Genomic DNA, 10,983 nt, shown 5'->3' with positions numbered 1-10,983 from the left:
GGTTGCCTGCGGCCTATAGGTGATGAAGAATAACCTCTGGGTCCAGCTGGCGTGGCTCAGTGGTCGAGCATCGACCTACGAACCAGGTCACGGTTCGATTCCCAGTCAGGACCTATGCCCCGGTTGCGGGCTTGATCCCTAGTGTGGAGTGTGCAGGAGGCAGCCGGTCAATGACTTCCTCTCATCATTGATGTTTCTCTCTCTCTCTCTTCCCTCTCCCTTCCTCTATGAAATCAATAAAAAAGAAAATTAAAAATAAATAAAAAGAATAACCTCGGTGGGCTTCAGTGCTCTTAAGGCCCAGGGAGTGCCCCTGGGGAAAGGCTTCCTTCAATGCTTTTGGTTTTCAGGCCTCATGCTGTCCCAGATTCTCTCCAGGTTGGTCTCTCTGACATCTTTACTCTCTATATATTTTTTTCCTTAGTGTGTGCTTTCAGCCTTAGGAAACCTCCCTTTCACTCTACTTTCTCTTCTCCTCAAAGTTCCCACCCGCTATAGCCTGAGTGTTCGTCCCCACTCCCCAACTCATATGTTGAAAATGAACCCCCCATGTGATGGTAATAGGAGGTGGGGGCCTTTGGTAGGTGTTAGGTCAGGAGGGTGGAGCCGTTATGAGTGGGATTAATGACCTTATATAAGAGGCTCCAGAGAGATTGCTCGCCCCTTCTGTCATGTGGGGTTATAGTGAAAAGATGGCTGTGAAGTGGGCTCCCACCAGACACCAGATCTGCTGGTACCTTGACCTTGGACTTCCAGGCTCCCGAACTGTGAGAGACAAATTTCTGTTATTTCTAAGCCACCCAGTCTGTGGTATTTTTTATAGCAGTCAGAACAGACTGAGACACCACCCTTTAAAAAAATGATTCTTATTTTAAAAATAATCTTTATTATTAAAAAATAATTATTCAGTCCTGGCCAGGTAGCTCAGTTGGTTAGAGTGTAGTCCTGATATGCCAAGGTTTCAGGTTCTATGAATGCATAAATAAGTGGAACAACAAATTGCTGTTTCTCTAAAAAATCAATTTAAAATTTTTTTAAAAAGTATTCAAATAGTGCCAAAGATTTTTCAATGCAGTCTTTTCCCTGTGCTACTTCTTATCTCTTGCAGGAAGCAACTACTATCAGTGTGCTGTGTATCTTTCCAGATGTAAATAGCCTATGTTTATGTCTCTATATACAAACCCAGGCTATTTTATTTGTAAACACAGAAGAGCAGATCATACACACTGTTGAGTACCTTTCATTTTCTGCTCAGTGATGTGTTGCTCATATCAAAACACAGCTGTCTCACCCTGGCCGGTGGGCTTAGTGGTTAGAGTGTTGACCTGTGGACTGAAGAGTCCCGGGTTCAATTTAGGTCAAGGGTATCTACCTGGGCTGCAGGTTCATTCCTGGTTGGGGTGGGTAAGGGAGGCAACCAATTGATGTTTCTCTCACATTGATCTCTCTCTCTCTCTCTCTCTCTCTCTCTCTTTTTCTCTTCACATCCCTTTCTCCCTTCCACTCTCTAAAAAATCAATAGGAAAAATATCCTCAGGTGAAGATTAATAAAAACAAACAAACAAACAAACAAACAAACAAAAACCAGTCCTGTCTTATTCTTTTTTATGGCTGTGTAGTATTCCACTCTGAGGCCCCCACTGATGGGCAGGCTTTTGCAAATACAAATGATACTGCAGTGAACACCTTTGTAAAGGGTGTCTCAAAATTCACGCAAGAAGTAATTTTGATAGAAAGCACAGGTTTATAATTAAAAATTGTAAATTTCTTATTCATTCATAAAGTATACAGTATAGGGTTATGTATGGAATAGCACATCGGGTAAATGGCCTCCATGGCTTTGCTGGCACATACGCAAAGCCGTGGTCTTCATTGGTCTTCATTGTCCCGGCTTCTGGGCCATAATTGGTACTTGGTGATGCTTATCAAATTGAAGGGATTGAAATCAAAGGGCAACAGATATTAGAATCTGATTCAATAAACCAAGTAAAATTAGGCTTTTATTTATTTTTGTTGTTGTTGTTAATGCTCACGCAAAATTCAAATCTTGCGTGAATTTGGGGACACCCTTTACATGTGACTTCAGGCACCTAAGTAAGCACATCTGTCAGAAACAGCAGTGCTTTCTTTTTTTTTTTTTAATTGTTTAAAGTATTACATATGTCTCCCTTTTCCTTGATTGACCCACCCCTCACAACAGTGCTTTTTTTCCCCAGAGTTATCAAAGCTTTGTTCTTCCAGTTTCCACCAGACTTCCCAGGCATTGCCCACATTGACTGCCTCCTCTTGTTCGTTTGTTTTTTTGTTAATCCTCACCCGAAGATATTTTCCCGTTGATTTTTAGGGAGAGTGGAAGAGAGAGGGAAAGACAGAGAGAAACATCAATTGGTTGCCTCCTGAACGAGCCCTGACCAGGGCCTGGGCTGAGGAGGAACCTGCAACCTAAATACGTGCCCTTGACCAGAATCGAACCCAGGACCCTTTGGTCTGAAGGCTGACGCTCTATCCACTGAGCCAACTCGGCTAGGGTGACTGCCTCCTCTTTCTCTCTACTCTCTAAATATCTACAATATGGTTTCTATCCGCTGACACACTCAGAGGCTACCAATGACCTTAGCGTTTCACCTCTGACTTTTCCATAGACTTTGACCCTCACTACTCATCCTGTCCTGAAACTCCCTTTTTGCCTGGCTGTTTTGGTGAGATAATCTTTGTCCTCCTCTTTCTCTAATCATGCTTCTCCTGTGACCTTTACCTGCCTTTCAAAAGTCCCATTTGACTGGAGCTTGAGGGAGTGGAACCTGCTGGGCCAGCCCTTTCAGCTCCTGCCTATCCCACACAGGCTTCTGCCTGGATCCCAGAGGAGTGTAAGGTTTTGATCAATGTCCAAGTCCAAACTCTCCCCAAGGCTCAAGTCCTTCATTAAAAAAAAAAAAAAAAAAAAAAAAAAGGTGCTAGTCTGGCCAGTGTGGCTCAATGGTTGAGCATCGATCCATGAACTAGGAGGCCTTGGTTAGATTCCCAGTCAGGGCACATGCCTGATCCCCAGTAGTGGGCATGCAGGAGGTAGCCGATCGATGATGTTTCTCTCTTATCGATGTTTCTCTCTATCCCTCTCTCTTCCTCTCTCTCTCTCTAAAAATCAAGAAAGGAAAAAGAAAATTAAAACTACTCCAAACATCTTTTCCTTCAACCCTCAGGCCAGTTAGCTTTTTCCCTAGACTTCCCTTTTTCGGTCAGAGTTCTGGAATTCTTCCTAGGTTCACAACCTGGTAGGCGTGCTTGACACCCCTTTCCCTCGTTCACTTTCCATCAGTGCCGACTATGTTTGGGGTTCCATGCGTGAATTTTGATCCCCTTTGTTAGACTTTATGTTTTTAAGGGGCACAGGCTTTGTCTTACCTAGCTCCCTGCGGCCTGTCACACAGCTCAGCTCATAAACAGATGCACCAAATATGGTTATAGAACCTTCTGCCTGGTGCCTCAGGCCTGTCTATATCTTGCAACTGTCACCTGGCTGAGACATTGTCACTATAAATAAGCAGTTTCTGTTTCAGGTACGGCTTGCCCTTGATATTGACACTCCATCTCTTACCCCACCCAAGCCTCACACGACGAAACGGGAATTAGAGTTGGTATTCAAATCTTTGGCCGCAGTACAGAGAGGCATCCCTATAAACACAGAGCCATCGATGTGAGCTTCTTTTATTTCCTCGAAGTTGTTCGACGTGGTAGCTGCTGTCATTCCACTTGCTGGGGAATTCTTGAAGAGATTTTGCTTGTCTTTCCATGCGGTTCTCTCTGTGGTTTCTTTGTTTCTTTTTGTGATCAAGTTCCAGATGGCTCAGCAGTGCCCTCAAAATGAATATTTTGACAGATTGCTGAATGCTTGCAAACCGTGTCACCTGCGGTGTTCTAATACCCCTCCTCTCACATGTCAGCGTTATTGTAATACAGGTAAGTACTACGCTTGGACAATTACTCGTTGGTGTGAAGTATTCTCTCTATACTAAGTGTTTATTCAAAGAATAAACATTACAGGGAAGGTGGTGAGATTTTCTGAATCCAAAAAGAGAAAGGTAATGAGGTCGTTATTTAAATGCCAACAGGAATCATTATTCAGAGCTGAACGCAACTTGATGCAGCACTGTTAGCAACCCAGTATTCTATCAGCTCTTCTAATTAAGTGCTATTTAGGATTGGAAAGTCAATGCTGATGAATTAGGGGAATTGGATAGCAAATAATCTTTACTTGATGTAGATGTTATCGGTTCATTCTCTGACATCTCCTTTAACTCAGTGAAAGGAACAAATGCCATTCTCTGGACCTGTTTGGGCCTGAGCTTGCTGCTGTCTTTGACAGTTTTCGTGCTGATGATCTTGCTAAGGAAGATGAGCTCCGAACCATCAAAGGACAAATTTAAGAGCACAGGTTAGTTTGGTGGCCAATCTTAGAAATCTGTTTCCCAGGGGTGGCTTTTGCGAGTTTCAGTTCCTCTTCTTTTTTTTTTTTACACTGAAGATTTCATTAGGTTGGAGCCCTTTTGAGTGTGTCAGAGGACAGATATGTGAAATGCACTTCTCTCCTGTGTTTGCACCTTCTTTGCAGGGGTCCTAGTGTCAGCCTCCTCCCATGTTCTTCCCTTGAAAATCACTCTTTTGAATTACTGAGGCTTTCTTGGGAAACGTCCATGTTTTTGATCAAAGTTCACACATTGACTAAATGTCACTGCTAGCCAGGTCTGCTACGATCAGGAAAGGTGCATTCGGCACGATCCGTGGCCACGTTTTTAATACGAATATGTGTTATTTGCTTGGGTGAACATTTTACTGCTGAAAAATGTTAGAACTGCATAGCCAGTTGCTCCTGTGTTACATAAGCAATCATCTCAAAGATTAGCATCTTTTTAATCAGTAGAGAACCGGTCCCAGAGGACTGAATGTTCCAGAGAAGTGATTGTTCCTTCACACCCTCACGGTCTGAAGGGCTTCTTAAGATAAAACTACTTCTGCGGCTCCTTTGCTTACTATCTAATTCCCAAACGCTCTGCAGCCCCTGCCCTGTTTCTTCCTGCATTTTTGTGCACAATCTGCAAAGCATCCACCTTACTCACTTTCCTGTGCAGGAAGGAGAGGTAAATGGTTGTCCTATATAATTTACTCATTTTTATTTTTGTTTTGCTTGGAATTTGAGGAACAGGTGGGGAAAGATGTCTAAGTCTGATGTTTTGGAAGGTGGAGTTATACTGTGGAAGGCTGAGGAAATAGTAAAACATCTTCACAGGCATATGGTGGGGGCGTAATGGAGGCTCTTTCCTTATGTCATCATGGAGAGTCATTAAAATTTTTTAATCTGACACAAAATGTGAAAAGAGAAGCATCTTTACTTTGAATTCTAACGTGTTACTATAGGCTGATTTTGGTGTGCTGTAACATATGGTAATTTGTGTAAAGTAAGATCGAGGCCAGTGTAGATTTGTATGTAAAATCACTTGATTTTTAAAAATACTTTTATTTTTTTTAATTCAAGAGCGAGAGCGAGCAAGCGAGTGAGAGAGAGACATTGATGTGAGAGAAACATCTACTGATTGCCTCCCACACACCAGGAATTGAACCTGCCACCTCTTGGTGCACAGACAAGACTTCTACCACCTGAGCTACACCGGCCAGGGCAATCACTTGATTTTAAAATGTGGGTCAACTTGAGCCTCTTGTGTCCTGTGGCCTGTTAGTTCCTGGCTTCTAGTGTAGGACATACTCATTGGTTTTGTAGGGGAAGATCTGTTGGCATGGCTTTCAGCCTGAGGTGTACTGCTAAGACTGTCACAACCACACGCCCTGGGAAGTTCAGGTTAACTTTTCTGTTTCTGTGTAATCAGGATCGCCTCTCCAGGATGAGGCGAATGCTGACCTGGATGATAGAAAAGCTAGCAGGACCGGTGAGGAAATCCTTTCCAGAAGCCTGGAGTACACAGTAGAAGACTGTACCTGTGAGGACTGTGTCAAGAGCCAACCAAAGGTCGATTCTGACCATTTCTTTCCACTGCCAGCAATGGAGGAAGGCGCAACCATCCTTGTCACCACGAAAACGAACGACTACTGCAGGGGCCTGCTAGCTGCTGAGAGTCTCACAAGGATGGAGAAATCCATTTCCACCAGATAATTAACCATTTGGAGTGATGCAGAGCTACTTTGAAAATGTTTTGTCAGAGGAAAGGATGGGGTATCAGGTGTCTTTAGGATGATTGTTATCAGTGGCCGATAGAGCTTTCTGTCCCCTAATTCTAGAAAATCATTATGTTCGATATATTTCTCTACCTTACTGTGGGGAGCTTAACTGTGGAAACTTCATTGGTTTCAATGATTAAATTCTTGACTCACTGAAAAAAAGGACTGCAATGTGTAGATCCCATAGTGACGCCTTTCTGCGGCTGGACACTTCCCTCCTATACATGCACATATGCACTTCAGAACAATTGAATTTTTCTCTTTATGGTTAAAGGCAAGCAAGGTTATTTTGTGTACTTCTGTAGATGGGAGAAGCCTAGAGTCAGTCGTGCTAATTCAGTGTGCAATGACCTTGTGAGTTTCCAGTCTACTGGAGGCCTCAGGCATTATTATAATCATATAAATACGGATCGAATTACAAATGGCGATTAAAGTTTACTAGGTATAATTTTCAGACCCAAATGCAGGTAATAATGATCGCTACCACTTACATCGTTACTAATGTGCAGGGACTGTTCTAAGTGCTTTACCTGTACTAACTTATGTAATGCATACGATAAACTACAAGGTGGGTGGACCACCATCATCTCCATTTTACAGATTATGACAGAAACTAAAGCAGAGCAAAGTAACATAGCCAGTAAATGGCAAAGCCATGATTTAAACCCAGACATCTTGATCTTTTTCTTTTTTTTTCTCTTCACATCAACTTAGTTCCATTTCCGAGTTTCCCATCTGTTTGGGTTACAGCCTTAGTCATTACAGGGCAGTGATGGCGAACCTTTTAAGCTCGGCGTGTCAGCCTTTTGAAAAATCCTAACTTAACTCTGGTGCCGTGTCACATATAGAAATGTTTTGATATTTGCAACCATAGTAAAACAAAGACTTATATTTTTGATATTTATTTTATATATTTAAATGCCATTTAACAAAGAAAAATCAACCAAAAATATGAGTTCGTGTGTCACCTCTGACACACGTGTCATAGGTTCGCCATCACTGCTATAGGGGGAGGGTTCCTCTTCTGGGTTGTGCAAAGCTCCTCATGGAAAGGCTATGCAACGGATGCTGCACTGTGATAATCGATTGACTTTGATCATTAAGATGCCCACTGGCGCCACAGCATAGATCTTCAAGGTCTTGGGGCTTTTGTGTCAGGATGGGGATATGGGGAGCCTTGGTGGGATCTTTTTACCCATTTGGGGCCCATCATGGCTCCATTTCAGGCCCTTGAGGGGCCAAAGGAGACAAAACAGTATAGTGGTTAAGGCACTGGCTCTTAGAGCCCGACTGCCTGGGTTTGAATCCTGGCTCTGTTAGTAGAAGGTGATGACTTGGGTGACTATAAGGAAGTTACTTAACTACTCTGTTACACAAACACACACATTTTCCCCACATAAAAGTATCTGGTTCATAATACGCAATTTGGTTCGTTACACTGCTATGATTTTTATTAGTTCCTTTGAGGTCGAGTCTCTCTGAGGGCAGGCACACACTCCTTTACTATTATATTGCTCCTAGCTGCTCCTTATCCCCTCACACCCAGTATAACCTCCTCAATGAATTTAGATTTTTCAAAAGTTGATGTTAGGCTTTTGATTCCTGGTCTTCCAGGACCAGGGTGAAGTCTCGGGAAGAAGGAATGATAACACTTCGAGGAGATGGTTGGTGGTAGAAAACATTAAGCACACACTACAATTTCAATAACATATCCTGCATCAGGTGATGTGAAGGAAAGGTGCAGGGTGCGATGAGAAAGTAAAACACAGCATCCTCGTCACAGCTCCATGAAACAGGTATGTGATGGTCTACCAAAGGTTACAAGGGGTAGGCAGACCTAAGCTAGGTTTTCTAGGGGAGGATGCAGACACATCCACTCTTTAACTAGAATAACAAAGGAGCAACTGCCAAGTATAATTTTGAAAATGGAAAGCAACCCCACCAAGGAAACACACAGTATTTTCAACTACAGTTGAAATATATTAGTTTCAAATATACAACATAGTGATTAGACATTCAGATAACTGACAAAGTGATTACCCCGATTAGTACCCATCTGACAACTATTTTATCATTTTTAAATTCTCCCTACACACAGCTGTATTTTGACAAAATTATCATCATAGTGTGTACAGACCATTTTGCATGGGGCTTTTTAAAACTTAATGTCTTATTAGCGGCCTTTCCCACTTTCTCACAATCTTTATAATTAATTTTCAATTACTGCAGAGATTCCTGATGAGGTGGGCCATAATTTTCTCAGCTACTCTACTGTAGTTGGGTTTTGGTGCTTTCCACTTTTTCACTATTATAACAATATATTTTTATTGATTTCAGAGAGGAAGGGAGAGGGAGAGATAGAAACATCAATGATGAGAGAGAATCACCCATCAGCTGCCTTCTGCATGCCCCCCACTGGAGATTGAACCTGCAACTTGGGCATGTGCCCTTCGCTGGAATTGAACCTGGGACCCTTCAGTCCACAGGCCAATGCTCTATCCAGTGAACCAAACTGGATAGGACAACTTTTTCACTATTATAAGAAAACTAGAGGCCCAATGCACGAAAATTCATGCAAGAGTAAGCCTTCCTTCCCCTGGCTGCTGGCACGAGCTTCCCTCCTGCCCCCGGCTTCGTCTGGAAGGACGTCAGGTCAAATTAGCATATTATCCTTTTATTATTATAGATGCCCCTGAGCATCATTCTCCAAAGAGCTCTTGAACTCTGCTGAGTCCAAAAGTAAATTCCCAGAGGCCAGAGATTAAGTTTTGAGAGGCAATGTAGCAGAAAGGCCATGCTGGAATTCTGGCTCCTTTTCCCAGTGGGGCGTGGTCCGCAACTCAGTGTTTTCAACTGTGTTTCAAGGCATATTTGTGGATCAATCCTCTTAGTCAGCATTTAAAAAAAAAGGTAGGCTCTTCCTTCCAAGAGCATGCCCCTGTCCTTCCCTTTCCCTTTCCCCTCCTCCACTCCCTCCCTGAGGGGGGGAAAAAAAGGAAAGTACAAGAGAATACATTAAGTTCAGAATTGTTGGGTTAATTACTTAAGTAAACGCATGTGTGTATTGAGCTGTGATGAAAAAGGTACTCTTTTACTCTGGGTTGCAGGCAAACACATTGAGCGAATGCTCCTTTAATATTTCTTGGTCCCCTAACCCCTATCTGGAAGATGGGGCAGTAAAATGGATTCTTAAGATTGTTGTGAGCATGTGTTCACCCATGATGATCTATTTTCATCTCCATTGCCACCATGTTAGCCCTACGCACTATTATCTCTTGCTGGACAATTGCAATGCCCCCCCTAACCAGCTGCCCCCCTCTCTACCGTCCTGCTACAATTCATTCTCAAACCCTAAGAATAATCATTTAAAAACCTAATTCAGACTGTATCATTCCTCTGCTTAAATTCTTGCAATGGCTTTCTATTCCCTTACCTACCGTGAGTGAAAAGGGGCCGCATGCCAACCTAACTCAGGGAAGGCCTGTGTGGCAGCCTTGCAAACTCAGACATCTAAAGTAACCACAAGTGATGGTCTGAAATTAAAACTTTAAATTAAAAAGCAGTTTAGCCGTGGCTGGTTTGGCTCAGTGGGTAGAGTGTTGGCCTGCGGACTGAAGGGTCCCAGTTTTGATTCTGGTCAAGGGCACATGCCTGGGTTGCAGGTTCAATCCCCAGTAGGGGGCGTGCAGGAGGCTGCTAATCAATGACTCTCTCTTATCATTGATGTTTCTATCTCCCTCTCCCTCTCCCTTCCTCTCTGAAATTAATAAAATTACATATTTCAAAAAAGCAGTTTATAGTGGGTAGTCATGACCTAGGTTGGTATTTTCCCTGACAGAGATCAACTTTGATCTTAACTGAGCTTATTTAGTCTTTTTAAAAAATTCTTTAAAGAATTATATTTGTCTCCTTCCTCCCCCCACCCCCCAATTCCTACCCCTCAGGACAAGCTCCCACCGCCCAGTGTTTGTGTCTATTAGTTATGCTAATATGCATGGATACAAGTCCTTTGGTTGATCTCTTACCCCTCCCCCGCTTCCCAACCTTCTCTCTGAGGTTGGAGGGTCTGTTCAGTACTTCTATGTCTCTGGATCTATTTTGTTCATCAGTTTATGTTGATCATTATGTCCCACATATGAGTGAGATCATGTGATATTTATCTTTCTCCTACTGGCTTATTTCGCTTAGTATAATGCTCTCCAGGTCCATCCATGCTGTTGCAAATGGTAAAAGTTCCTTCTTTTTTATAGCAGTGTAGTATTCCATTGTGTAGCTGTACCGGTTTTTTAATCCACTCACTTGCTGATGGGCACTTAGGCTATTTACAAATCTTAGCTATTATAAATTTGCTGCTATGAACATAGGGGTGCATATGTCCTTTCTGATTGGTGTTTCTGGTTTCTTGGGATATGCTCCCAGAAGTGGGATTTCTGGGTCCAGTGGGAGTTCCATTTTTAATTTTTTTGCATATAGATAACATACCTTTGGAATGTCACCAGTAACTTGTACCTTCCCTTTTCCAGACCCCTTAGGGCACAATCAATGCGCAAATTCCCTCAATGTTACTGTTATCCTTAATTTTTAACTGTGAACTATCCTATACCCACCTGTGTAAAAGAAGCATGTGTCTATCATTTTTTTTTCCAATCCCAGAGGTTTTCCCGCTTTGCTTTCTTTTTTTTTTTTTTTAATATATTTTATTGATTTTTTACAGAGAGGAAGGGAGAGAGATAGAGAGTTAGAAACATCGATGAG

At 42.5% G+C, this 10,983-nt stretch overlaps 1 protein-coding gene across 1 annotated transcript; it reads left to right on the top strand.

Moving 5' to 3' along the window:
• The first annotated feature begins 3,824 nt into the window (after nt 1-3,824).
• TNFRSF17 (TNF receptor superfamily member 17) lies at nt 3,825-6,383 on the top strand. The gene is made up of 3 exons (XM_081089510.1): nt 3,825-3,957; nt 4,262-4,432; nt 5,880-6,383. Exons 1-3 carry the CDS (start codon nt 3,840-3,842, stop codon nt 6,161-6,163), a joined length of 573 nt encoding a protein of 190 aa, XP_080945636.1. The 5' UTR covers nt 3,825-3,839; the 3' UTR covers nt 6,164-6,383.
• The last annotated feature ends 4,600 nt before the right edge of the window (nt 6,384-10,983 follow it).

The sequence above is a fragment of the Myotis nattereri genome (assembly GCF_964212035.1).
Source record: "Myotis nattereri genome assembly, chromosome: 4".
Classification (NCBI taxonomy): Eukaryota; Metazoa; Chordata; class Mammalia; order Chiroptera; family Vespertilionidae; genus Myotis; species Myotis nattereri.
The sequence above is the reverse complement of the archived record's forward strand: the minus strand, read 5'-3'. Positions and strand labels throughout refer to the sequence as shown.